The following is a 24,831-nucleotide window of genomic DNA, read 5'->3' on the forward strand; positions in this document are numbered from 1 at the left end:
AACCTAAGTATTTTCAAAAACAAATATATATGTTAATGACGCTGCAATTGCCTCATAACTTTTCAGACTAGAAATATCACATGAAAATAGCGACAGATGGTCCAAAAATGTTTTACAACATGAGCTCCTTATTGTAAGGGGACTTTTGAGCAAAAAATGCAACATAAAAGCGCGAAGTTGTAAAGTGTCTGTAAAAACGATCCTTAAACTGAATTGCGCGTAACGTTGAAACAGGTCCGGTCCAAAATAACGCAAACTACCTCAATACGTCATAATACCAAAGCAGCTAGTTTTTTTATGACACCAGCATGAGATTTCAGTTCTAACTCAGCCGTCAGCCAATTTGTCAGGAGGTAATACTTTAGTTTCGCCAGACGCTACTGTGGTCTCGGGTTTCGTTCGCCAAGCGCATCGAAACGAAAGTTTTCTTGGTTCCGACTTCGCGCCAACTATGGGCCTGACGTCACAATGCTGCAGGTAAAGATTGGCTGAAAATGCATTGGTTTAGATAGGAGTTATTTGCTAAAAGCGTGTAGCGTAGCCCTCAATCCTTTTGTGGGAAAAAATTACGTTTAGGCAAGTCAGAAATTGTCGAAGAATATACCGGTAAGTGCAAAGCACCAAAAACTTTCTGCTTAGATGAAGAAAAACATCTTATATTAACGGCAACTAGCGCGTCTGGCAACAACTTTGGCTGTTGTGCTGCTGTTAAAAATTTTGTATGTCAATAGAGAAAATGTCAAAAGTGACTGCAGGAATCAGCCTGTGCAAGTCGGCGACCGACGGATCTGTCCTTACGAATCATGAAGCCTGTTTACATGAACAATTAAAGCGAATTCGAATGCGCTTCGCTTAAATCCCCTCTCCTGTTTTTTGCGCAAGTGGAGCGACGGAGCGCTCAATCGCTCTCGCGTTCGGAGGAGGTGTATTGAATTCGCTTCGCTTTCTTGGAGAGTAGAAACTTGCGAAAGGTTTTCGGTGTGCGTGTTATTTTTTAAGTTTGTCACGTTGCATTTATGAGATCTTGATTTATTTTACAGAAATATTAATTTTGCCTGTTGGCATCCTCAATTTCTGTTTTATTCAAATAGAATCCTTGCCTGTGAATGTATAAATTTCTGCATTGGTTTAATATCTGGTCTTCATTTTAGTCAACTCAAAACACTTAATTTGCTACCTTGTAGCCTATCTGTGTTTGGTCAGGCCCCACGAGAGAGGCGGCGACGCCTATGCCTTATCAAAGGGCCCATGAATTGTGAAAGGCGACCATCGAACACCATTGTTTTGATTTTTGAAATAAGAGATTTGTACAGTATAAACGCTGAATTTATCTACAAAAAGGTTCTCGCGCCGGCGCATTTTTTTCTCTAATGGGTTCTGCGTTGATACTAAAAGTATACATTAATTGGTATGTAGGTGCGTAAGCACTGTTGTGTACGGCTCAACCAATCATAGACACATCTTGTGTTGGTGAGTTATTTACTATTAATTCCGCGTGTTACCGTCCGCTAATACTTGACATGTGGTTTATGTTGTTATGCCGTAGAATAACGGAACTTTTCTTTACTGACTGTACGCTGCGACGAACCTAAGCTGCAAACTTACCCGTTTTTCATTTGTAACGATTATGCTTGCACACGAAAAAGTCAAGTAAAAAAAATGTTGCAATAGACAGCCTTTAGCGTTATGGCCGCCAGTAGAAGTCTTCAAACGCTGGTTCCCAGCGTCTAACGGCCATCCCAAAACACATGTGACCTTGTATATATTTGTACATCTTCGGCATGGGGTGAAGATATGGCGTATAAGCTAATATAACAAAACAAAAACTCCGAAACGCAACGGTTCGAGTATAAAAATCCAAAATACTTCAGACAGCATATGCAATATGGTTTGGTCAGTTGCAGTGATCACTCCACTCAATGTTATGACGCTGCATCCACCCGAAAAAATAATAGCCAAAACCGGATCCAAGAGACACGCAGAGGGCAAGCCATACGTTGAAGGTCATATAGATGAGCATAAGAAACATTCCAAGCGTTGTCTGAACTACCTGGAGAACACTCTGCAGAATGTGCCATCCATTGCACATACGAGACCTACAATGTAAACCAGGTTAAATTTTTGTTGTTGCAAACAATGTGGAATTGTCCACTTATTGTTTAAGGTTCAACTTACAATGTTGATGTAGAATGTAATGTATCTATAACAGCCTCATTTCCATTCTTCGCAACGTTGCTGCAATGATCAGCTCGGTGTCGTTTTTGCCCCTGCAACATAAAAATGACTTATTACAAAATATTTTGGTAAAATGTAAAAGAAAAAGCAAAGTGGAGCCAATAATATGAATTGTGTAAGATGGCCATCTGTCTGCAGCTTACGTAAAAGAAAAAGGTTTACTCGTATTAAATTTAACCAAGAACCCCTGCAGAAAAAATAATCATTACAGCATTCGCTTTATAATATTTCACAGTTTGAAGGTTCCTCAATAATGAAAGCAAAATAGATCGGAAAAATCACACATTTGTATTCAACAATTTTTGCAGCTGTCACACTTGTGGTACTTGCGTTCAATTTCAGATGCGCGGGTATTGATGAGATACTTACCGAATAAACTAGCAGTGAGGTTCGTAGTACTTTCAAACCTTCATAGATGATGGATATTATAAAGACGCCGACGCAGGCTCCTGCTAATTGCCCTGGAGTTGCCACCAGCCACTCGACGAATAGGATTTGGACAGGATAATTGGTGTTGAAATACGTGTTATGCTACAGATAATAGGATTACTCATATATTTTACTATTGTGTTTAAACTACGGGTAAACAGAAATAAAATGTATAAAAAAAGACCAAAAACTAATTAGACCGTTTCATACCGTGGCATGTCCTGTATTTGCTGGATTATGTTTCACACCCGTATCCATTCCGTTGTTATTACCATGCTGTCCGTGATTCGTCATCGTCACGTTTTCGTGATCATTTATAGTTGGGTGCATTTCCATGGACGGAGTGCTGTGCACCATGCCCGACATTTGGTTTACCATACTCATTATTACACTAATTTTACAGTTTCAAAGGTAAAAATGACTGGTTTCTGAATCAATTCGATGCTCTTGTAAAAATTGAATGTCAAACACTGATAAAGAATTAGCCATCTACTGCCCTATGCTTCAGGGCGACTGAACTCTAAACGTATAATATTTATCGGTTTAAATATAGTAATGTATATCTATAGTCACCAAAAAGTGGAAGTCTTTGAGGTCAGCCAAGTCGTCTGATAGTCACACCAGCTGCACTAATGATCTTATAGGTCGAAACAATGGCCTGTATGCAGCTTACACAATTAAATTTAGAAAATTGCATTACTTTCACAGTTGAACACTCAAAGACTATATGCTGCCTATTGGAGTATTGCTCTCGTTGTATCATAGATACTTTAAACAACCTTTCAATGAATGGAATTACTCACTTGAATCTTTTTGATTTACAAAGATTTCTGGACTGTGCTTTGACGTTATAAAGCGGTAGTTTGGCTCCAGGCGTGTCACGTACTACTTACGTAAGACAATCAATCGGTTTCATGTCCGATGAAAGCGAAAAAAATTCGTGTGGGTTGTGACAAAACTAGAATTACATCGATTGTCACTCTGAGCTGATAATCGGCGCTGTAGGGCAATAAAATGTAATATACATACAGTAAAAAGTGATGTGTCTAAAGTTTTGATGTGTGCTATTGATGCTAATTACTACGATTACTTTTGTTGCTTTGAGAATACTAAAGATGCCGCATAGGCGAAATATATTAAAAAAAAACATCTTGGTTGGATGATTGAGTAGCAATTTGGGCCGGTCGTAGAAATCACTTTTTGAAAGAATTTTAGCGGTTTTATCCCAAAACCAATCCAAGTTGTCAGTGGGGGATCTACGCTTTTTTAAACATTTTTATATATACAGTAAGTTTCGACCCTACTTTAAAATAATACACAAATGTTTGTCAATAAGGTGATCCACATGGACCAAACGCTATCGAAGAATATTTTACGAAAACGTTTGAGCCTGCAGCGTGGTATGTTTTTCGGCCCACCACACTTCCCACAACTACGCTTTTTCGTGTCGCTGATCAGGCTCAGACAAAATTGCTAACATCCTGCAAGATATATATCTCTGTCCAAAAACAAACGTGTACGTGATTCGTGAATAATAATTTCTATACTACGACATGAAGTAAGAATAAAGTAACAAACTATTGTGATGAAGTACAACCAAAAAAATTACATAGTTTTAAGTTTTAGAAATGGGATGGGCTTTCTGGTTGAAAGGGAGTACATGTGAAAAATCACCTTCGTAACAACTGTGAACAAATTCGTCGATTTTCGATCACAATTATCTATGCGATTAAACAACCAAGGAATTTCTGCACAAGCCAATATACCGATTGTGTTGTTTTTTGTATAGTCAGCCCCGGGTTTTCGTAACAGTGCTTATCCTGGTTCTTGTGGTATTAAAGGAGAAGATTAGCGAGACACATTATTGATTCCTTGCCTAAAGCTGAGTTTGGTTCGTTCTATACGCTCGCTCGCTTGCTCGCGCATCTAAAAAGTATTTGTTAAAGAAAGTAGAATACACACATATATATATGTGAAGATAATAGTTTATGTTTACCTATTCGTACGGAAGTAAAATGTGTTTGTATCATTCTCAATATATCTTCTGCGTGGGTTCAGACGCTTCAGTTACACTGCATTGTAGTATCAGTCCTGATGTAACATTATACAATGTAAGTTGTAGTAAACAAACGTAATTTTGATGACAACGTAGAACAATAAATTCATACAACGACAAGAGTTTATAGGCGATCTTGTCAACAACAAACCACATGAGCGCCTGCGGGTATGGCTGAGATAAAAGGAATTTCTTCGTTCATCTGTTTATAGTCCATCAGTTAAACCTGTATGTGAAAAATTGGTTAGTTGTAGCTGGTTAAACTATAAGAAACACTTTGCTGCAAAGGGAATAGAGTTGGTACATAAGATGAGTGGGCGGTACAAATTCTCCCTGACCCAAGATTTGTTGGAAAAAGCATCGAGAGAGATAAACGAGCCAAAATCAGACTCGCAAAGACTTAAAGCTATAGACTTATTTCACCAGGCTTTTAAGAAGAAGTATCCTCTCATTGGTCTGCCCAGAGACGACGATGCGTTTCTTTTGCGCTTCCTTCGAGCAAAAAAATTTAATCAAAAGCAAGCCTTGTTGGCTTTGCACAACTACCTCGCACAGCCATTGGAATGGCCAGAGATGTTTGACAAAATTAGCAACCCGATATTGATGAGTGATGCCCTTAATTCTGGGGCAGTAATACCGCTCAAGGAAAGGGCGAAAGACGGTTCGACTGTGATCGTCGTGCGTCCGGGCCTAGGCGAGACAAACCTTTTCCTAGACCTGTTCGCCAGCCTGTTTTTGACGTTTGAGACTTTACTGGACAACGAAACAGTCCAAATTACGGGCGTAACATTGATCCAAGATATGGCGTACTTGAATATGGATATGGTGAAGCAGATGAGCCCAGCGATGGCGAAAAAGTTCATTTCAACTTTGCAAGAGTGCACGCCGTTGCGCATTCGCAGCATGAATGTTACCAATGAACCTCGTGTATTTGGCTTGTTTTTCTCCATCATTCAACCGTTCATGAACGACAAGACTAAAGGAAAATTCAAATTACATGGAATGGATTTTAGCGTACTTTACGAGATCGTCGATCGATCGGCTTTGCCGCCCATGTTTTCCGGCAACGGGCCTGAACTTGATGCTGAAGAATGGAAACATAAACTTATTGGTGATGCCACGGAGCTTTAATCGGGACGATGGTTAGATTATGAACTTATAAAAGTATTTTTTGTGGAGAATTTGACACGTAGTAACCTGAATCAAGTATGTGCTCGTTGCGAATGCGTGTTTAACAAGAAAAAGACAAAGAATTACATATATACAAACATGATTGTGATGCAAATAATTCAAAGCGCCTTTAAAAGCGAAGAACAAAAGTTTAGCGATATTAACAATATAGCCCTATTTTCAAAATATAATATATCGCATCCGTCACGTTGTAAGACTCAGATCTCCAGGTAAATCCTACGCCTTGTAACACAAAAGACAACAGACTCTGAAACGCCAACTGCTGGAAAGCAAATTAAATTTATGTTGGCGCAAGGTGAGACAAACAAGCTTTTAAACAAACGTACTATATCGCGAAATGATGACTCAACAGCAACTGGGTTATTGCCGGTGTGCTTATTTGACCAACTGGGTTATTGCTGGTGAGGTTGTTACACATCTACACTCTGTTATTGTATAACGCGTAGCTTGGTCTATTACAAGGATCACAACACAAGATAAAGTCATGTGCATATAAAATTGCATTGGTTGATTACAACGTTTTGTGGTAGACTTCTCTATTGGCAGTTGGCACAACGTTGGTCCAAAAAGTTGTTAAAGCTGCGTTTGTTCGCCAAGTATCTTGCTCTTCCAACTTTCCGAGTCAACCTGTGGCCCCTCACCGGCAAACATTGGCGGCAGGACCTTCCTGCCCACGATCTTATACAAAGAACTAAAGTCCTGGCCATGCAAATGAAACCGTTTCTTCATTTTGTCGTTCAGCACCGGGTAAATAAGCGAGTAAAGGATGTCAAATATCTTTGGTTCGTTGGTGGCATTCAAAGACTTGACTCTCACGGGCATGCAATCCTGTACAATGTTCAGGAACTTTTTGACCAACAGGGGGTTTACTTGCTTTACCATGTCCATACTCAAATAGGCCATGTCTTGGATAACAGTGATGCCACTCATCTGAACCTCCTCATCATTAAGCAAAGTCTCAATTGAGAGAATAACGTCAGCGAAGAGATCGAGAAAAAGGTTGCTTTCGCCAAGGCCAGGGCGACCCATAACCACAGTCGAACCATCATTGGCTTTCCCCAGCAACGGAACAACCGCGCCCGAATTTAAGGCATCCATGATAAGGACAGGGTTTTTAATGCGTTCATATACCTCTGGCCAGGCAGGACGTTGAGTCAAATAGTTGTACAACGTCTTGCATGCCCTTTCCTGGTCAAACTTCTTTGCACGCAGAAACCTTAACATGAAAGCATCGTCATCCCGGTCTAGCTTAATGTCAGAGTATTTGCGTTTAAAAGCTTCACGAAAGGAATCTATAGCCTTTAGTCGTTCAGCATTTTCCCTCGGCTCGTTTAGTTCCTTTATTCCCTTTTCAAGCAGTTCCGCTGACAGATTGCATTTATATCTATTGCTCATTTTTAAAAAGCAGTCGTTGCTAATTGTGTGTTGTACCCTCGTATAGAGCTGTGAGCTAGCTTATCACGTAAAAGTCAGTTCCCGTTATAACAAAGGTGCTCGAAGATCAACTATCACAGGGTTAATGATTGACTTCGTACCTGAAGAACCGATTGTATATTTAACGACCTGGCTGCATATTGGCACATCCATGCGTAACAACGAACACTTTAGCTTATATAGCTTTATTACACAAATCTCGATACAAAAACAATTGCGTCGTTGAAATCACTCGATAAAGCCCGGCGAAAGTTTGTTGTCACAGTCGTGTTTGCTCTCCCAAAAGCTTTGAACTCCAGTCATCCGCGTCAAGGTCAATTCCATTTCCAGCAAACATTGGCGGGAGCACGTCTTTGCCAGCTACCTCATAGAGACTCGTAAAGTCGGTACCATGAAGCTTCATGCGCTTTTTCATTTTTTCGCTCAACAGAGGGTATATGATGGCATACAGGATATCAAACACTTTGGGCTCGTTGGTCATGTTGATACTCTTGACTCTGATTGGTAAGCTGTTCTGTATGAGATTTAGTACCTTGCGGGCCAGTGTCGGGGTGGCTTGCTTTACCAAACTCATGCCCACGTAAGCGAGATCTTCAATTAAAGTCACCCCATGGACCTGGACCTCCTCGTCTTCTAATAGGGCCTCAATTGTCAAATACATGGCCGCCGCAATATTGACAATTTCACCACCTGCATCGCCAAGACCTGGTCGAAGTATCACGATACTTGACCCATCTTTCGCCTTTCCTTTTAATGGAACAACAGTTCCAGAGTTAAGTGTATCAGAAAGAAGCACCGGGTTTTGTATCCTTTCAAACGCCTCAGGAAAACACTGCGGTTGTTGGGTGTAATTGCGCAAGTTGTCGATCGCCCTTTCCTGATTAAACTTCTTTGCTCGTAGAAACCGAAGCAGAAAGGAATCGTCAATGCGCGCCAATTTTGAGTCAGGATACTTGGACTCGAACGCTTTTCGAAACTCAGCAATGGCCCTTATACGCCCAGACTCGTCAGGTTCATTAAGTTCATCTACGGCTTTTTTTAGAACATCGCCCGACAGCGTGCAAGTATATTGTTTGTCCATTCTATGACAAACCTATTTGCTTGGAGGCAATGTTGAGTAAACAACCAAATCCGATAAATTACCTGCAGCTTTCAACGCGAGTCTGTATGTAACAGAGGCAAGAATAAAACATGTTTTTTTTAAGTTTCACGAATGCAGCGATAACTACTGAAGTTACTGCTGAACGCGAAAGCCTCATAAAACCTTTGTTAATGATTGACGATATTTACGGTTTCCATATTTCGGTCTACCTTCGGCACGTGACACTTTTGCCTGAACTATAGTTATTTATAAAAGTCTTATGGCAATAATTCGCATTTTTCTTTAGCAGGAAAGTTATAACGGCAAGAGATAGAAACTAGTGTTTCCGGTTATTGCACCCATGAATAAACTATATATGAGTGTGGAACACAAGGTTTCAACATTTTCCATTTTATCCACTTTATGCACAACGAATCGTCGTATTGGAACACAACCATGGTCTGAGATTTTCTGGAATTTCGGTAAGGTCAAATGCCTTGATGCTTGACAGACTTTTAGCACGTACACATCACGCTGCAAGCATACAGTTTTTCGGTCTGCGCTTTCGAACAAAGAAGCTCCCGCTATTACTGTTTAATAGGCTTGATGTGCTAGACTGTGTTAAAGTAATTCGCCTCGATAGAAATGAGATTTAAACATGTATAGGTGTAAACATATATCAAACGATTTAAATGACTATGGGTTGTAGCTAAATTTGCTCCAACGATACGGTTTACTGGGTTTCAAAGGACAAGGAGGCACAACGCAAAAAAGCGCTTAACAGTGCGATGGGGCATTGCGTCAGCCTACTTGCAGTGCAAAATAGGCAATAAAGGTTGACACAGCTCGCCTATATTTAACAACCAAAGGTTGTGCAGGCAGGTTTGGTTGAAAAAACATTAAGAAGATGTTGTTTCAGGCAACTCATTTGAAACAGTTTTGCGCAGCACGAAAGAAGCCAGTGTGCCATGCAGTTCGTAGTATGGGGGGTAACAATTCCAGTCTGTCTTTGTATGTGTATACAATGATTCTATTTTCAGTTGAATCTGTAAAATCCCGATATGGATAGAGTTGAATTGAGGGGGATGCACCACAACAATCACAACCATTCTGGCCATGTTGGGTCTAGCACTCCTGTGCCAGGGAATCATTCGCACATGACAATGATAGATCATGGAAACCACACAGGAATGGGTGGTAATATGGACCACACTGGTCATGCCATGGTAAGACTTAAAAACATATATTATGTAGTATTCTGCTGCGTCGTATATTTACGTAAGCTAAAGAAATGCATAAAAATAGGGCGCGATTGCCGATAAAACCGATAAAAAATTTAAAAAAAACACCACACTATATTCTGATAAATTCGTTGCAAGCGATAGAAAACTTTGTATCTTCGCGTAACCTGGCGTACAACACACAATTATATATAGCTTATACTGACGTTTCAACAAAAGCAGCAACGGTTTGTTTTTCGAATCTGAAAAATTTAAAAACAATAACGTGGTGTAGTAACTTGATAACAAGCGATATTTCCTGTGTAGCACAATATGTATTTCAACGTCAAATACCCAGTGCAAATCCTTTTCGTGGAATGGCTTGTGATGACTCCAGGACAGTTGGCAGGAGCCTGTATTGGCGTCTTCATACTTTCGATTCTCTACGAGGGTTTAAAAGTTCTTCGAATGTGGCTTCTGATTCGCGCCGTAAGTGCATAACAGAGCAACAATCAAACTTAGAAGTGTTTTCGTGTGTTTGAGGTTTTGCCCCTAAATCCGTAATTTCGTATATGACATATACCTGGTAGTTTTTTTTGTGTATAATCAATAGGACAAACAAAAAGTGTGTTGATATACGAATTTCGTTTTTATTGCTACAGAGTCCGAAAAGGCGTTACATGGAAAACGGCAACGACACCTTGAAAAATGGAATTGACGGAAGTAATGGTGTCATGTATTCTTCTGGTTCCGGCTCTGTGGCGTGGGTTTTTGAATAACTCTTGAGCGAAACCTAACGGAATTTATTCCAAAACTGTGACCTCTGTGTGTGATTTTTCCTTTTTTTTCAGGTCTCGTATGTGCAATGGATGGCACATTCTGCAGAGTGTTCTCCAGGTAATTCAGACAACGCTTGGAATGTTTCTTATGCTCATTTACATGACCTTCAACGTATGGCTTGCCCTCTGCGTGTCTCTGGGATCCGGTTTTGGCTATTATTTCTTCGGGTGGATGCAGCGCCAAAACATTGAGTGGAGTGATCACTGCAACTGAAGCACAAGTTTACGGACGCATCTTGTATCAAATATACTGCTTTTCCTTTCTCATTGCACATATGTTTTTTTCGTTTTATGTATCGAGTCTTGTTATTGAACTTTCACCACGTGCTTGTCTCTTTCTGCTGACGTTTTGTTAAATATAACTAACTTAGAGCATGTACACATGCATTGGGTATAAATCGATAAAATTACATTTTTCGGTATTGGAATGTTAGACAAACCGTGCATATTATTTTAAAAAAAGATACATGCACTTCATATTGTTTTTTTCGTGGAAAATAACATTTTGTAAATATATATACCGATTAAAAGCGGAAGTATTTGAAGAGAAAATGTTAAGAAATGAGACCAAAGAAATGAACCTGTACAGGTCAGTATTGACTGACGGATGCCAATAGGCGAAATATACATTTCTGTTTCAATAAAAGATCACATACACTGATGCTGATAGTTTTGGTACTCTTTTTTGATTTCCTGGAATATAAAAAGGGCGATAAATTTTGTTCCGCTAAGTTCCTGCGGTTTCCGCACCAACCCCCCCCCCCCCCTCCCCCCCCAGTAAACCGACCTTACAGAAAAAAATAATCAGTCACGAACCGCCAGAGCGGAAGAGATCATAATGTGCATCACCCGCCAATCACACTTGATCGCCCAGTCCCTCAAAGCCCCGCGCCGCCAAGCAACAAAACAGGTCGCGTGAGTACTCGCCAAATCGTGGCCTGTTCATGTGCAGTCACTCATGTCAGCATGCCAGGTTGCGTGTGGAGGCTGGCCGCAGCGCAGGCGGTGCCGGGCAAGGATAGCGTGAGGAGCCCAGCACGAGTTCACGTGAACCCGTCGTCTCTCTCACGCAATCCCCTTGTTGTGCGTGCGACAAAGAACAACACGCCAGCGTGCAACTGATGTACGACCGGTTACGCTCGTGCGAAAACATATTGTGCACCTTGCAGATCGCCCTTCCTGAAGAAAACACGCCCCATTATCGCGGCCGCCACGTCCGGTGATTTTTTCCCCTGGAATCCGTCGCGTAAAGTTCGTGTGTGATTGGCAGCACATCATCTGATAAACAGGGGAATGGAATAAGTTGAAGAAGGGGCGAAGGAGTATTTATATAGCACTGATTCGGATATAGGTGGTCAATTTTTGAAGACACTTCTTACGGATTGCAGCTAACTACTGATAAGTCAAGGAAAATGGTCATCAACGGAACTGTAAGTTGGTCACTGGTATGTGTATCTAATCTGTCGTTTTAAAATGAAAAAAATTTGTATTGTAGAAGCTGGCAACAACGTACTTCTCGTTCGAACTTCCGTTCCACGTGATGTTTTTTGAATGGTTTGTTGACAGTGAAAGGGAGTTGATTTGGTCGTGTGCCCGAGTTTTTATTATGGCCGCTTTCTACGAGGGATTTAAAGTACTGCGGACTCATTTGCACCACCATGCGGTAAACTATTTTATGATAAACAAGATGAATAAAAAATTAATAGAATGATTTTTTAGCACTTTAAGATGAGAGCAAATGCCCCGTGTGCAAAACAACTCGAGGCTGAAGGACAACTTTACATCCGGACAAAACTGAGATTGTAAGTTTATCCCAGATCTGTAACTGTACCTTCTATAGGACATGCCGTGAAACAACTAAAACCAAAAGCGACAATACACATAATTTCTTGACAGGCTCATTGAAATTCCAACCTAGATATTTTTACACAAGCCCAGTATGCATACAATGTCGGTGTTTTTTTTTTATAGAAGGCGGGTTTTCAATCGGTGGCACATCCTGCAAACCGGCATGCAGATCGTCCAAACGACCCTTGGGATCTGGCTGGTGATGATATACATGACCTTCAACTCGTGGCTGGCAATCTTCGTATCGCTCGGCTCTGCTTTTGGTTACTTCCTTTTCGGCTGGAAGCTGCAGTGTCAGAGGAATATGGCTTGATGACGGAGTGGACATTCGCCGTGTGTAAATATATTTGAGTCTTTCACGTGACCGTCCACACGCGGCATTTGTGTAAATATACCTTTCGTGTCAAATGCTGTTTTTTCATATCGCTTCGTTCCTGCTTTCGGTGCGAATGATAGGATTAAAAGAAAATGAAAAACCGAATGGGCATTGACTTTAGAGCAGTGACATATCGCTTTTCCTTCGTCACAACTTGAAATATCAAACAGTGATTTCAATCAAAATCATTAAAGCATATTTTTGAAATAAATGCAAAACAATGGCGGCAACAAAATTCAACACAAAAGTCGCAAGGGTATAAAATGATTGACGAAGTGCTACGAGATAATGTTTTTGCACGGACAGTGGGGAAGAGTGGTGGATTTTTTTCCGCGAATCCAAACGTGACAGCCGTCTTCCACATTTATGCGAAACAGCGGCCGCTTCAAAACATTTACCTGAAACGAGAGTCCACAAAAACCAATTAGTAATGCTTCTGGCCGCCGGCTCGATACGTTTGAAACAGGTATTTTTAAACTAATACAAATATTATTTTATTTTTAACTGTAAAATATTTGAAAAAAAGAAAAAGATGAAACTAAGTTCTGAACAACAAGTATTGAAAAACAACTTTGTTGACACCATAAAGTCTATCAGTCGTTCAGTTTCGCCAGATTGGAAAACAAAATTTCCCCACGGTTACTCATGCTAAAGCTGGATCAAGGGAGGCTCAGAGAAAATACAACGGATACTTCACCTGAATTTTGTCAATAACTCCCCTTCTCTCCAGCACGCGAAACATGTAGAGGCGCCGGTTATTCTCCGTGTGCCATTCGGCATCGTTGCGGTTTGACACGTTGATGGGCGGAATGGTGTTTACTAAGCGAGTGTTAAGCGTTAGCTTTAAGATGACTTGGTGTATGTTGCCGTGCTCCGCGAACCGGTCAGCTATTTCATACTCGGAAAACAGAATCTCGCTCGGCTTCATAAACACCAGTTCCTTTGCGGCCATATACAGTTTTGCACAACGACAGCTTTAATAAGTTACAAAACTACTTCCGTTATGTATCTCAACAGCAGGTCCAGTTAATCCTTAGATCACTTTCCTGTATGGGCTACATATTTCACACACGGTCATTAAGCGTGGTAATTTATCGCCTATTAGCCTTCTTACCGCAAGCTTGTGTCGCCTGTTACGTTGCTCAGACGCCGCTTAAAAAAATCGCCGTATTTGTTCGAGCATTGTATATTATCGTATGAACGCCACCGTTTAAATATTGACACGCATGTACGTCTAAATGTCGGCTTCTGTTTGGACATGATATGATGTTAGAAACAATCAAGCGTGGTTAGGCGAAAGTCCGCTTGCATTTACCTTGTTTGCTACCTGGTAAATAATTACTCAGCAATTGGTGCGGTCGGGGCTGTACGATGCAATGTACCCTTAAATCCTTCAATGTTGTTGCATTTTGAGTGTATGACTAAGCATTAAGGTGATGGGAAAACTAGAGGTGGTGATTATTATCTCCAGTTTGGCCTTAGCGGCATTAATTAGCGTGCTGTGTGCTGTTTTTCTTCCGTCTGGTTCCACGGAAGCGGGCAGTAATTATAGGTATGAAGTGAAAGAAGGCGGGAAGGTGGTTTGGCTTGACAGGAAAACGGGAAGAGAGAAACTGCAACTAGTATCGGCGGCGCTCGCTGAAAGAAGCGGAAAACTCAGTACAACTGCTTCTGAATGCGATGAAGTGTCATTCAGTCTTGAACGACAAAATCGTTTTCCCAACAGTGACACGGAAGTAAGTTAAATTCCCAATTACCTAAACGCCTACGTTACATTATTACCTTCATCAGCTAAATTGGGCGCCCGTTACAAACACACCCGGCAGTTACATGTGCGCCGTACCCATTTAAATGAGAGAGTCCTGCGTTGATGGTGCAATGCGTTCAACAGATGGTTATACATAACTTCGTTACGTTAATCTAAAGAACCTGTCAAACTGATTTTGTTACAGTGAAACTTCGACATGGCTGTTTGCTTATTTCTAATGAAACGAAATTGAAACTTATGCGTGAAAATATAAGCGCTGAGCGATATATAGATCTGTATAATGCTGTATACACATGCATAACAAACAAACTGCTGAATAACTCGCAACAACAAGACATTGTTTTTAACGAAAAACTTTGAGCCCAAAGGCTCATTTCTATACCAGTAAAGCGCTATGCACGCAGGCTGCTAACCCTCAATATATCCAACGCCCACCAGAGACGTGTGCGCCACTGCCAACTAGGTAAACTTTGGGGTCAATTCCTCGTCCCCGACTAATTTACTTTGGTAGGGAGCGCTAATGCATTAGCCCAGAAACAATGCAATGCTAATATGCTGACAAAATTTACTCACGTCGCACTGGTATATGTAGCGATCGACAAACACTACTACCTTGTGCTGCTGTTACCCCGGGGGCTAAGTAAGTTTTGTTTGGACATTAAATCTACATGGCTAAGAGAGCCGCACGCTAAAAGCGAATACCGGGAAATCTTCTTCTGGTTTACAAAAAGCCGCTTTAGCATACATAAAGCGACTGTTAAAATAATATATCGATTTCCATTGATGCCTGGAATGAATTGATACAACCCTTCTCGGAAAGATAATAAAACCGAAAGCAACGTTAGTATTATTTTCACCATTTTTCTGTGCAAATATTTCTGTGAGTTTTCTTGTATAAGCGATGTATGATGTCAAATAACCATACCATGCATGTAACGCCATACCACACCAAAATAAAACATAACCGACATATACCATGTACGCTTCTTCCGCAGTGCTGGAAAGTTTCAAGTTGTCGGGTAGCAACTGCGGGTGCATTTGTTGAAGACTGCATAGCAATGAAGACCGAAAATTCAGACACCGTTCATTGGTACGGAGGGGCAGAAATGATTACCCAAACTTGGCCGCTCAACTCCATTCAACTAACGCAACGGGCGCCGTACCTTTCCAGCGACCTCCCAAAGCGTTACGGAAACGTTTTGGAGCGCTACTACCTTTCTTCACTCGGTGCAGCTCTTTTTGTTGACCCTGACGTGCCCTTGCACGTTTCTGTGTATTCAAACGAAAAGCTGTGCCTGTCTGCTTCATATAACGATACCCGAATCGTGGGGCCAGGGTTTTTGAGAGTAGCGAATGATACGAGCGTTAGGTTATCGTATACTATATGTGCAGACGAAAGTAGCAAAAGTGTTCATCAGAGCATGACCGACAGTGATCATGGCTACATTCCACGTCCGACTGGGTTGCCGGATTTAAAAATGATGCAAGACCCTATATGGTCTACTTGGGCAAGGTAAACTATTGCCCTAATATTGCAACTTTGATTTACTTTTGTAAAAAATATATTTCTCGCATGTGCATGTTTTTCGTTTTGAAACTACGGAGATTTGTCCTGCGTGGTTTAGCAGTAAAATTTTCTATCGTAGGTATTTGTTTTGCAGGTTTAAAAGTGACATCAATCAGTCGGTTGTGGAACAGTTTGCTGAAGATATTTTGTTTCGTAATTTCACAAACAGTCAGCTTGAAATTGACGATGGGTATGAAACGTCATACGGGGATTTTACTTTCGACAGAGCGAAGTTTCCCAGCGCCGAAAGTATGGTGGAAAGGCTTCATAAATTGGTATAACACATTTAAGCCTACAAGTGATATTTTATTAACATTTAAACACAACTTTTGACGTGGGTGTATTAGGGGAGTGGTTTTTAACTTATAGGATCACTGCACACTTGTTTTAATGTTTAGGACCGAACCCGATTACAATAATATTTAGTGGTGTAAACAGCATACAAATGCTTGCATATTATGCCCTATACGTATTTACGATTTTGCACCACACTTGCAAAAACTTTTTCTAAATTATTTTTAATTAGTGAAATTTTTGTGACACCCCTGAGCCCTTTTCCGGGCCAACAGTTTGGGAAATTATGGACTAGGGTTTTAAATGTGCATAGTATGACATAAACAGAATACATTTGTTATTTTTATAGGGATTCCGGGTAACTATTTGGGTTACGCCATTCATTAATCTTGATTCTACAAACTACTTACACGCCCGAGCAAACAAATACTTCGTTCCGGAGTTAGAAGATGGGTCGTCGGCCGTAATAAGGTGGTGGAACGGAAGAGGTTCTACTGTAGACTTTACAAATCCGGAGGCGTCATCGTGGTACAAGTCTGTTTTAGAAAACACCAAAAGCCGCTACCAAGTGGATTCTTTTAAGTTCGACGCCGGAGAAACTAGTTACCTTCCAAAGGCTGGACTTAACTACACAGCAACGAGGTTCACCAATCCAGGGGAGTACACGAGGCTTTACACTGAAACGGCATTCCAAGTTGGAGGTGCAATGATGGAGATGAGATCTTCTTGGCAAACACAAAGTGGTCAGTTTTTCATGCGTCTGATGGACAAAGGTTCTTCGTGGGGATCGATACGGGGTTTTCGGACGGTAATACCAACCGCGCTGACCTTTGGAATCATCGGTTATCCTTTTGTTTTGCCGGATATGATTGGAGGCAACGCTTACGGTGGCGATTTTAACATGCCCGAGCGCGAATTGTTCATACGATGGATAGAGCTCTCTGCATTTTTGCCGTGCATGCAATTCTCTATCTCTCCTTGGCAATACGACAGCGAAGTAACTGAAATAGCGCGGCGTTACGTTGATTTACACCGAACAGTTATCTATGAGGAGGTTTTGGCTGCAGCCAAGCGGTACGTGGATGGCAAGTTATCGCTCCCCGTAGCCCCGGTGTGGTTCCACGCAACGCGTGACGACCAATTTGCTTTTGAACTTGACAACGAGTTCATGGTCGGAGACAGGTATTTGGTGGCACCGATTCTTGAGAAAGGTGCAACTTATCGTGATATTTACTTACCCGGCACGACGAACAATATATGGTTGGACAAAATGCGCGGAGAATGCTCGATTGGTGATACAAGTTGCACGGTGGTTGGAGGAACGTGGATCCGTTCTTATCGTATTGCTTTAGATCAAATATCGTGGTGGGAAAAACTGCAGTAAATGTTTAACTAAACGTCAAAAAAGGAAACTTAGTATTAGTTTGACCGGGGTTTGTAAATTCTCCCTTAATATTTCAAAACAAATTATGCACGTAATATTTTCCTTCAAATTAGGGTGTCAATCAACTGGAATTTGACAGTGTTTGTAACATTTTTAAGCCGAATCGAATAACTTTTGTGTGAAACCATGCATGAAACAAATATGCCACAAGTAGGCGCAAGTGTTAGAAAATAAAATAATTTCGGGTTGTGTCGGGTGGTCATAATTTTAGTTTTAATGCAAACTTGCTTGTATTGCAATTTTGAAAAATGACTGATCGCTGTTTAAGGAAATTTTGCCGATAAAATTTTTTTGTTTTGTGTAACTATAATTTCAACGCCGCTTCGATACAACCAAAATACCGGTTTCCTTCCTGAAATTAGACCGCGACGTATGCATTGTACCTTCTAGTACCTACTACCTGTATGTACTACACGCAAGTTTAGAAAGCTTTTTGAGTTTCCTTGCATGTCGCAATTGTATCCAAATATACAGAACAAACATAAAGTTTTTCTGAACTTTATTCTGTTGTTTTTTTTCGCATAGCCTACCTTTTTATTAAATAGTTGTATTGCGTTACCTTGTTGAACCTCGTCTATTGAAAATCAAAATTATCAGTTAATTACAATTTTAAACAGCAAGTTCTTTCCTTCAAAAAGTGAAAAAAAAACAATTGTTCAAAATTCCCTGGCTAATGGACTCACTCATGCTGATAAAAATATTTATTTGTTGCAACAAACTTGCTCATTATACTTGTTTATTAAGTTTAATAAGTCACCAAAACACCCTAAACGACTTTTACTTGACTTCAGCATTAGTCAGTTGTAAAGGAGAGGAAAATCCACCACCTGCCAGTGTAAAGTCACTCATTTCCTGTTTTCAGCCAACCTTCACATCATCTATGAATAGAATGAAGGGTCAGGAAGAGCATCACACGTTTCAGTGAAATGGGTTGTGCTGTTCAGTGTGTATGTTGAGCCAAATCTGTGGGTACTGGTTGACCTAAAAATACATGTTTTAAGGAACATCGTACCAAATGTGAATAGTAATATAGGTTGTAAACTGTTGTATATATAACTTGAAATAGTAAATATGACAAAATATTAAATGACAAGCATCTGAAGTATTGAGTGGACATTCATTGTGTTATCAGACAATCAGCTTATGTGATGCACAGCAATACAGGTTACATAAAATACCCTTTTGTATGCATGAAATATTCATAAATTTTATGTAACATTTGTGACAAAGGTACTGATGTATTAATATTAAAGTGCTTTTTGCAGTAAGGTGGTTTAGAAGAGACTAAAATCCCAAGACAAAACCAAGAAGATCTACATTAAAAGGGTAAGTACAAACTTCTACATATCTGGAGGTTTTTAAAACTGAAAATACAAAATGTAAGAAGTTACAACTTTAAACAATTCCAGTTATGATTACTGAATGTTCATAAAAAAGTTTGTGTTTTTAGTATTGATTTGGCAGTCATTGTAATTATTGTCACCATATTACATGATAATATTGCTAATAGGTATAAATTGTGCAATCGTGAAATGACATAGCATGCAAATGCACTATTTCAAATATTGAGTTTATTTTTAAAGCAAAACTTGTTGACTGTTATGCTAATGAAATCACGTCTAACTACACTAGCCCCAGGTTAAAATTGTGAATACCTGTCTTTAGCATTGAAGGTCCAAAAGCACAGCGTATGTGCATTTCCTAAATGTTAATACCTATTGGTGCTGTAGCTAAATCAATCGTCTGGCAAATTTCACCACTGGCCTGCAACTGAGCTTTTGTTGCTGGTGAGCCGCTTTTCTCGTCTTCATTCGTCCCAAAACAACGCATAGGAATTCACTGGGTCGGTTTTTAGGCGCTTTTTCGTCTCGTTTCACAAAAGGAAGATTTGTTTTTTCGCGAACGTGAAGGCCGAGTGTTGTTTTCCTTATTTGGTGATGGCAGCCGTGAGCGCCGACCGAGAGAATGCCTTTTGTACCACAAGCGAAAGACTGAAAAACGACGTTTATGAGCGTGCTTTCGTGGTGTCTGCTAAGATGACTTGATCTGTGAAGTCGAAAAGAGTAAAACCTGGATATTGTGAAGTCGAAAGTTGTTTATAAAGAAGAGTGTTAAGAGTGCATCAGCAATGCCACTTGCAGTCACGACTGTGTGTTGATATGCACTACGACAGTTGTTCGTGCCAGAATTAAGACAAGCGTGACGGCCTATCTTCCATTGGTACTTGAGTCGTCGCAATAGTTTGACTAGCCTAAGGGAAAGTGTAGATGTAGCCGGCAAGGCGTGTGTTCTCACCATACAAGGAATGGGAATACGCATGGTTATGCCATTCTAGCCTTGCGCCGCAGCTCAATCGAACGTCCGACTAGTATGACGATGTTAACTTGAGAGTTACACTTTTTGCTAATTACGTCAGGACGAATAGCGAAGGATCGTGATAGCGTTTTGTGACATCGCGGAAATCGCCTTGCGTTAATGTGCAGTTTGGCAAAGAACGGTTTTGATTTTAGTTAACCGACGTTGACGAGCGTCTTGTGTGCGGTTTCCAGTTATATGTGTTAAATTCAGTTTTTGTATTTTTTTCGAGAAAGTGGGCTAGTTGTAAAATCTGATTATTATATGTACTGGTAAAACATGCAAGAAGCGTTAGTCAATGGTTCCAATGGAGACGGTGTGGTTCTGCCAATTTGTAAGGCTAAAGAACCGGGGTCTGCTGTATCGTCGGAAAGGTACGAGTATGAGCAAGCACAGGCCAAAGAAAGAAAGAGGTCTGCATCTGAGCAAAATCAAGACGTCGGAGGATTACGTCACGTCGACTCATTTAAGCCTTTGATTCCGAGGTATTGATTTGGCTGGTTGTTGTACTAGTTGTAACTACCAAATCTGCTGTAAAGATTTCTGTCTGACTTTTATCTCAACGTGAAAATCGTTTATTTTGTTGACGACTACATCAATAATTGAGGGCGTGCCTAACATACCTTAATTTGGTCAGTTTAAAGTGGCATGCGTGACAGCCGAAGTACCCAGGCGTGAAATGTCGTTTGCCATGGCGGTGTCGCAATTTAGCTGATGAACTTTATAGCACATGAAAACATAATACTATTGGCACACAAGTTACCTTTTGAAACGGCACGATGTAAACTTCTTGAACATCTTTCGTAGCAAATCCCGGCCTTCATACTGAGCACAAGTATTTCTTGCTAAACAAATTTTTTTTCCACAAAATACATTTAGCTTTATCGTTCCGCATGCCCAATGAACGTTTAGCTACACACTGCCAAGAAACTGTTCTTGTAAATGAATACCACAAAACGTAGGCCATTGACGTGTATCTGCACAACCTCGTCCGCCACTGTGTAAAGTTTAATCGACACGAGTCACAGGCCGAACTCAAATATCTGCGGTGGTTCGAGAGCTCCTCCGAGCAAATAAAATCTGCGTCTGTATTCTTTCCAAAGTGGTTTCGAGCGGCTCTCGCTTCAACCCTGGAATGCCTTTGTTCGTAACAGTCGCCGTTTTTCGCCAGTCTGGTACTAGTGCGGTTTTGTTTGAGTAATTCTTTGCTACAGTGTACTGTCATAGTATACTCAAGAGTATACTATGGAACTTTTTTCCCACATCCCGGCTATTCGTGTGTAGTTAAAACGGTTAACAACGACATGTATAACTTTCTTGGGTTAACACGCATCAGTTGGTTTTAAAGATTTTTTCGCGCTCACGGAGGAACGGGCGAGCCTGAAAAGGTGCGCCCTACCGGAACCAACTATTTTTGTTTGCCTTGCGAGTAAGTCGACGCATCGTCGTCCAACGACAAACAGTTCCGAAAGTTGGCGCAGCGGCTTCGGGCAGTAGAAAGAGATGTATATGATTACATTTCCGCTGTGGTCGTTTCGATACAAACAAAATATGCGGAAACACGTGAATAACGACAAATCACCGCTGCAGCGCTTGACTAACTTTGAACGTATTTGCCGATGCAGGATATTTCCGTAAAGAGTGTTAAAATTTTAGAGATATGTCAGCAAATCTTCAATAGAGGACGATTTTGATTGATTTTGTCGGCTTTTGTTTGGAGATAGCGATCGCGACGCACAGATTGAAAAGCTTGAGGCGGTATGCGGGTATTTAGGACCTGACCTTTAGCTGCAAGTCCATTAACACGCGTAGAGCTGTCCGCAGAGCTTCTTTGCTTATCGCTTGGTAGGGTTTGTACTGGAGCTTTAGGGATATGGCTAACAACGCCCACATGCGCAGTTTTGAATTAGCCGATTCCAATCTCTTTAGAAGGAGAAAGGAACATGGTAAAGATGCCATTCTTAACGGTGACAGGTACAATATTAGTAACAAAATTGTACTTGCATTGTTGCAGAATACCTATGTCTTCCATTGCCTTGCTTGCAGATCTCGGTTAAGATCAAATAAATTTGAAAAATTCTATTTATAAAACAGATTTATTTAAGTATTTATAAAACAGATTTATATGGCAGTAAAGTTACCTAACTTCCTTGCATAATCAGTGGTGATATTGATGGGTGCTGCAAAATGTGTTGCTTTGAACAGTTATGTCAAAGCCATCGTTGTACTGTGGTCCAATAAATATATACTAATATGTGAACTAACTATGACTTGTTTTAGTGTCAGCATGACAAGTCAGTTGGCACAAGCGGTTTGTGTACGATGTCGCGGTGGCTTCAGCCCAGTAGAGCAAATGGTCAACTCCAATGGTGAAATGTATCATGAGGATTGTTTTGTATGTGCCCAATGCTTTCAGAAATTTCCAGAGGGCCTGTTTTATGAAGTAAGTTAAAGATGTCATTATGCAGTAAATATAAGTCCTGTATTATGTGACTTGTTGTTGCAGTTCGAGGGAGTCAAGTATTGTGAACATGACTTTCATATGCTTTTCGCTCCCTGTTGTGGAAAATGTGGTAAGAGTCAACACTAGCATTATAAAACATCATTAGAATGTAAACTTGGGACTGCACTTCCCAATAAAACAATTTCATTTTTGAAAATTCCATACACAAAATAGTTTGTTTTGGCTTTGCAAAATTTTCATAACTAAAAGGATGATTTGGTTAAAGATCTGTTTAAATGCTTTTAACAGTTTATTCTTGTTACAGAGGAGTTTATTGTTGGCCGTGTGATCAAAGCCATGAACAACAACTGGCACCCGGATTGCTTCACTTGTCAAATTTGCAATACTCCTCTAGCTGATGTTGGTTTTGTTAAAAATGCTGGGAGAAGTCTTTGTAGACCCTGTCACAATCGAGAAAAGGCACTTGGCCTTGGCAAATATGTCTGCAATAAATGCCAGTAAGTACAAAAATTAATTCTCCCAAACTTATCAATTATTGAAATGTTGCTTGATAATGTGAATACAATTTTGTTTGCAGTACAATTATAGAAGAAGAGCCACTTCGATTCAAAGGGGACCCGTATCATCCATTTCACTTTAATTGTGACAACTGCGGGTAAGCTTAGGGTGTTAAAAAGTTGATTTTGATTTTCTACTGATAATTTGATGAACCTTGTAGGAAGGAGTTGACTTCTGAGGCTAGAGAACTGCGAGGAGAGCTGTTTTGTCTTCCTTGTCATGACAAACAAGGGATACCCATCTGTGGAGCCTGTAGGCGCCCAATTGAGGAGAGGGTTGTTAGTGCCATGGGAAAGCACTGGTAATTTTACATTCCTCATGTTTCAGTTCAAGTTTGGGCAAATGCATGCCAATAACTCTGTATTATGTTATATGTATATTATCCATCCTTTTTTTAAATAAATTGTAAATGTAAAAGACTTTTTTGCATTAAGTTTGATGCATTCTTTTCAGGCATGTCGAGCATTTTGTTTGTGCTCAATGTGAAAAGCCATTTCTTGGCCAAAAGCATTATGAAAGAAATGGACATGCATATTGTGAAATGCATTACAACCAACTGTTTGGTGACGTGTGTTACCACTGCAATGAAGTTATAGATGGAGATGGTAAGTGGAAAAATAACTTTGCCTCTTTGAAAGTATATTTTTAAAACCTTGCATTTGTTTTAGTTGTGTCTGCCCTAAACAAGTCCTGGTGTGTTCGACATTTTCAATGTACTTGCTGCAACACAAAGCTGACACTCAAGTAAGTTAATGGTACTGCAAGTTGTTATGATGATTAACCTTTATCAGGGCCAATAATATTGGTACTGATTTCTCTTTGTTATTGGTAGAAAAACTATTAGCCAAAAGTAAATGTTTGAATTGTAAACTATAGACCAAATCAATCAATGCACAAATAACTAATCCAGAATTTGAGTCATAGCCATGAATCAATAAATTGTTTTGATAGAATCGCCTCCAAGATTGCATTGTTGCTAGAATTATATATGTTTTATATTCTGCTTCAGGAACAAGTTTGTTGAATATGACATGAAGCCAGTGTGCAGAAAGTGTTATGAGAAATTTCCACTGGAACTGAAGAAGAGGTTAAAGAAGGCGGCAGAGTCAGAGAGGCGACAATGATATTAGCACACCTAGTCACATCCACTAACCATAAAGTTACTACCTTCACCTTGGTGTGGAACAGAAAGCGTAATATATTTACACAGAATGATGTTGGGTATTTCTGCAGATTAAGGAGCCAATGTAGATGATCCTACTCGATCAACAGACATAGTTGGACTATAATGTTGTTGTTGTGCGCATGTGATTTGATGCCCTATTACCCGCTACTAACCCGAATAGTGTATTTGTACCTTGCAATAAACTTGTAACTTGGTCAAATGGTTTATGGGTCCATTGTTCTTTGAGTGTTTGTATAATGGTCCAATTCAAGCATTAAAATTGTGATATTATTTGTTTATGTGTACTTTTTGTTGCTGTCTGCCTCTAAATCTTGCATTAAAGCATTGCTGCATTTTATGCTCAAATTCAGTGTTGCCCTCTAATGTGAAAGAACCACACTTTTCACAGTAAGCTTTAGTGTAAAAAACATGTACTTCCAATCCAGTTGACAATGGTTCAAAATAAAGTTTCAGTTGTGCCCAATATATTTCCGTACCATCATGTAA

General features: G+C 40.2%; 9 protein-coding genes across 11 annotated transcripts; 5 read left to right on the forward strand and 4 right to left on the reverse strand.

Moving 5' to 3' along the window:
• Nucleotides 1–1,756: 1,756 nt before the first annotated feature.
• LOC145903557 (high affinity copper uptake protein 1-like) lies at nucleotides 1,757–3,131 on the reverse strand. The gene is made up of 4 exons (XM_082991647.1): nucleotides 2,875–3,131; nucleotides 2,605–2,766; nucleotides 2,176–2,267; nucleotides 1,757–2,096 (listed from the first exon to the last, which is right to left on the reverse strand). The coding sequence occupies exons 1-4, from the start codon at nucleotides 3,046–3,048 to the stop codon at nucleotides 1,895–1,897; spliced, it is 630 nt and encodes a 209-aa protein (XP_082847773.1). The 5' UTR covers nucleotides 3,049–3,131; the 3' UTR covers nucleotides 1,757–1,894.
• A 1,898-nt stretch (nucleotides 3,132–5,029) lies between these two features.
• LOC145903639 (alpha-tocopherol transfer protein-like) lies at nucleotides 5,030–5,851 on the forward strand. The gene has a single exon (XM_082991747.1). It carries the CDS (start codon nucleotides 5,030–5,032, stop codon nucleotides 5,849–5,851), a length of 822 nt encoding a protein of 273 aa, XP_082847873.1.
• A 327-nt stretch (nucleotides 5,852–6,178) lies between these two features.
• On the reverse strand, nucleotides 6,179–7,306 carry LOC145903454 (alpha-tocopherol transfer protein-like). Its single transcript, XM_082991535.1, has one exon. The coding sequence runs from the start codon at nucleotides 7,304–7,306 to the stop codon at nucleotides 6,485–6,487; it is 822 nt and encodes a 273-aa protein (XP_082847661.1). The 3' UTR covers nucleotides 6,179–6,484.
• A 265-nt stretch (nucleotides 7,307–7,571) lies between these two features.
• On the reverse strand, nucleotides 7,572–8,426 carry LOC145903493 (alpha-tocopherol transfer protein-like). Its single transcript, XM_082991578.1, has one exon. It carries the CDS (start codon nucleotides 8,424–8,426, stop codon nucleotides 7,605–7,607), a length of 822 nt encoding a protein of 273 aa, XP_082847704.1. The 3' UTR covers nucleotides 7,572–7,604.
• Nucleotides 8,427–9,226: 800 nt separating this feature from the next.
• LOC145903322 (high affinity copper uptake protein 1-like) lies at nucleotides 9,227–11,146 on the forward strand. Its single transcript, XM_082991396.1, has 4 exons — nucleotides 9,227–9,652; nucleotides 9,974–10,135; nucleotides 10,309–10,409; nucleotides 10,498–11,146. The coding sequence occupies exons 1-4, from the start codon at nucleotides 9,488–9,490 to the stop codon at nucleotides 10,697–10,699; spliced, it is 630 nt and encodes a 209-aa protein (XP_082847522.1). The 5' UTR covers nucleotides 9,227–9,487; the 3' UTR covers nucleotides 10,700–11,146.
• Nucleotides 11,147–11,710: 564 nt separating this feature from the next.
• LOC145903394 (high affinity copper uptake protein 1-like) lies at nucleotides 11,711–12,786 on the forward strand. The gene is made up of 4 exons (XM_082991477.1): nucleotides 11,711–11,915; nucleotides 11,981–12,148; nucleotides 12,205–12,287; nucleotides 12,457–12,786. Exons 1-4 carry the CDS (start codon nucleotides 11,898–11,900, stop codon nucleotides 12,644–12,646), a joined length of 459 nt encoding a protein of 152 aa, XP_082847603.1. The 5' UTR covers nucleotides 11,711–11,897; the 3' UTR covers nucleotides 12,647–12,786.
• A 177-nt stretch (nucleotides 12,787–12,963) lies between these two features.
• Nucleotides 12,964–14,117, reverse strand: LOC145903395 (uncharacterized). Its single transcript, XM_082991478.1, has 2 exons — nucleotides 13,407–14,117; nucleotides 12,964–13,107 (listed from the first exon to the last, which is right to left on the reverse strand). The coding sequence occupies exons 1-2, from the start codon at nucleotides 13,659–13,661 to the stop codon at nucleotides 12,988–12,990; spliced, it is 375 nt and encodes a 124-aa protein (XP_082847604.1). The 5' UTR covers nucleotides 13,662–14,117; the 3' UTR covers nucleotides 12,964–12,987.
• Nucleotides 14,118–14,141: 24 nt separating this feature from the next.
• LOC145903390 (alpha-galactosidase MYORG-like) lies at nucleotides 14,142–18,376 on the forward strand. The gene is made up of 4 exons (XM_082991472.1): nucleotides 14,142–14,445; nucleotides 15,473–15,990; nucleotides 16,139–16,319; nucleotides 16,688–18,376. The coding sequence occupies exons 1-4, from the start codon at nucleotides 14,146–14,148 to the stop codon at nucleotides 17,720–17,722; spliced, it is 2,034 nt and encodes a 677-aa protein (XP_082847598.1). The 5' UTR covers nucleotides 14,142–14,145; the 3' UTR covers nucleotides 17,723–18,376.
• Nucleotides 18,377–18,761: 385 nt separating this feature from the next.
• On the forward strand, nucleotides 18,762–24,310 carry LOC145903391 (LIM and senescent cell antigen-like-containing domain protein 1). Of its 3 annotated transcripts, XM_082991475.1 has the most exons (10): nucleotides 18,762–18,946; nucleotides 19,048–19,108; nucleotides 22,418–22,580; nucleotides 22,644–22,710; nucleotides 22,906–23,098; nucleotides 23,179–23,256; nucleotides 23,320–23,460; nucleotides 23,613–23,764; nucleotides 23,828–23,903; nucleotides 24,169–24,310. In XM_082991475.1, the coding sequence occupies exons 3-10, from the start codon at nucleotides 22,425–22,427 to the stop codon at nucleotides 24,281–24,283; spliced, it is 978 nt and encodes a 325-aa protein (XP_082847601.1). In that variant the 5' UTR covers nucleotides 18,762–18,946; nucleotides 19,048–19,108; nucleotides 22,418–22,424; the 3' UTR covers nucleotides 24,284–24,310. The 3 variants fall into 3 exon arrangements, with proteins under 3 accessions (XP_082847601.1, XP_082847599.1, XP_082847600.1); XM_082991473.1 differs by lacking the exons at nucleotides 18,762–18,946; nucleotides 19,048–19,108 and adding an exon at nucleotides 20,289–20,622; XM_082991474.1 differs by lacking the exons at nucleotides 18,762–18,946; nucleotides 19,048–19,108 and adding an exon at nucleotides 21,542–22,111.
• The last annotated feature ends 521 nt before the right edge of the window (nucleotides 24,311–24,831 follow it).

This window comes from Ascidia mentula, chromosome 5 (genome assembly GCF_947561715.1).
Source record: "Ascidia mentula chromosome 5, kaAscMent1.1, whole genome shotgun sequence".
NCBI classification, from domain to species: Eukaryota; Metazoa; Chordata; class Ascidiacea; order Phlebobranchia; family Ascidiidae; genus Ascidia; species Ascidia mentula.

Coding starts and splice junctions, on each gene's coding strand:
- LOC145903493 (XM_082991578.1), bottom strand. CDS start 8,426: ATGGACAAACAATATACTTGCACGCTGTCGGGCGATGTTCTAAAAAAA.
- LOC145903322 (XM_082991396.1), top strand. CDS start 9,488: ATGGATAGAGTTGAATTGAGGGGGATGCACCACAACAATCACAACCAT. Junction 9,653..9,973: donor ACCACACTGGTCATGCCATG/GTAAGACTTAAA, acceptor TTTCCTGTGTAG/CACAATATGTATTTCAACGT. Junction 10,136..10,308: donor TGTGGCTTCTGATTCGCGCC/GTAAGTGCATAA, acceptor TTATTGCTACAG/AGTCCGAAAAGGCGTTACAT.
- LOC145903390 (XM_082991472.1), top strand. CDS start 14,146: ATGGGAAAACTAGAGGTGGTGATTATTATCTCCAGTTTGGCCTTAGCG. Junction 15,991..16,138: donor ATATGGTCTACTTGGGCAAG/GTAAACTATTGC, acceptor TTTGTTTTGCAG/GTTTAAAAGTGACATCAATC. Junction 16,320..16,687: donor TGGAAAGGCTTCATAAATTG/GTATAACACATT, acceptor TTATTTTTATAG/GGATTCCGGGTAACTATTTG.
- LOC145903394 (XM_082991477.1), top strand. Junction 12,149..12,204: donor CTCATTTGCACCACCATGCG/GTAAACTATTTT, acceptor ATGATTTTTTAG/CACTTTAAGATGAGAGCAAA. Junction 12,288..12,456: donor ATCCGGACAAAACTGAGATT/GTAAGTTTATCC, acceptor TTTTTTTTATAG/AAGGCGGGTTTTCAATCGGT.
- LOC145903395 (XM_082991478.1), bottom strand. CDS start 13,661: ATGGCCGCAAAGGAACTGGTGTTTATGAAGCCGAGCGAGATTCTGTTT. Junction 13,108..13,406: donor GAGTTATTGACAAAATTCAG/GTGAAGTATCCG, acceptor CTCTCGTTTCAG/GTAAATGTTTTGAAGCGGCC.
- LOC145903639 (XM_082991747.1), top strand. CDS start 5,030: ATGAGTGGGCGGTACAAATTCTCCCTGACCCAAGATTTGTTGGAAAAA.
- LOC145903454 (XM_082991535.1), bottom strand. CDS start 7,306: ATGAGCAATAGATATAAATGCAATCTGTCAGCGGAACTGCTTGAAAAG.
- LOC145903557 (XM_082991647.1), bottom strand. CDS start 3,048: ATGAGTATGGTAAACCAAATGTCGGGCATGGTGCACAGCACTCCGTCC. Junction 2,767..2,874: donor CAAATACAGGACATGCCACG/GTATGAAACGGT, acceptor TATTATCTGTAG/CATAACACGTATTTCAACAC. Junction 2,268..2,604: donor CCTCACTGCTAGTTTATTCG/GTAAGTATCTCA, acceptor TTTATGTTGCAG/GGGCAAAAACGACACCGAGC.
- LOC145903391 (XM_082991473.1), top strand. CDS start 20,417: ATGCAAGAAGCGTTAGTCAATGGTTCCAATGGAGACGGTGTGGTTCTG. Junction 22,711..22,905: donor TCCCTGTTGTGGAAAATGTG/GTAAGAGTCAAC, acceptor TTCTTGTTACAG/AGGAGTTTATTGTTGGCCGT. Junction 23,461..23,612: donor AGTGCCATGGGAAAGCACTG/GTAATTTTACAT, acceptor CATTCTTTTCAG/GCATGTCGAGCATTTTGTTT.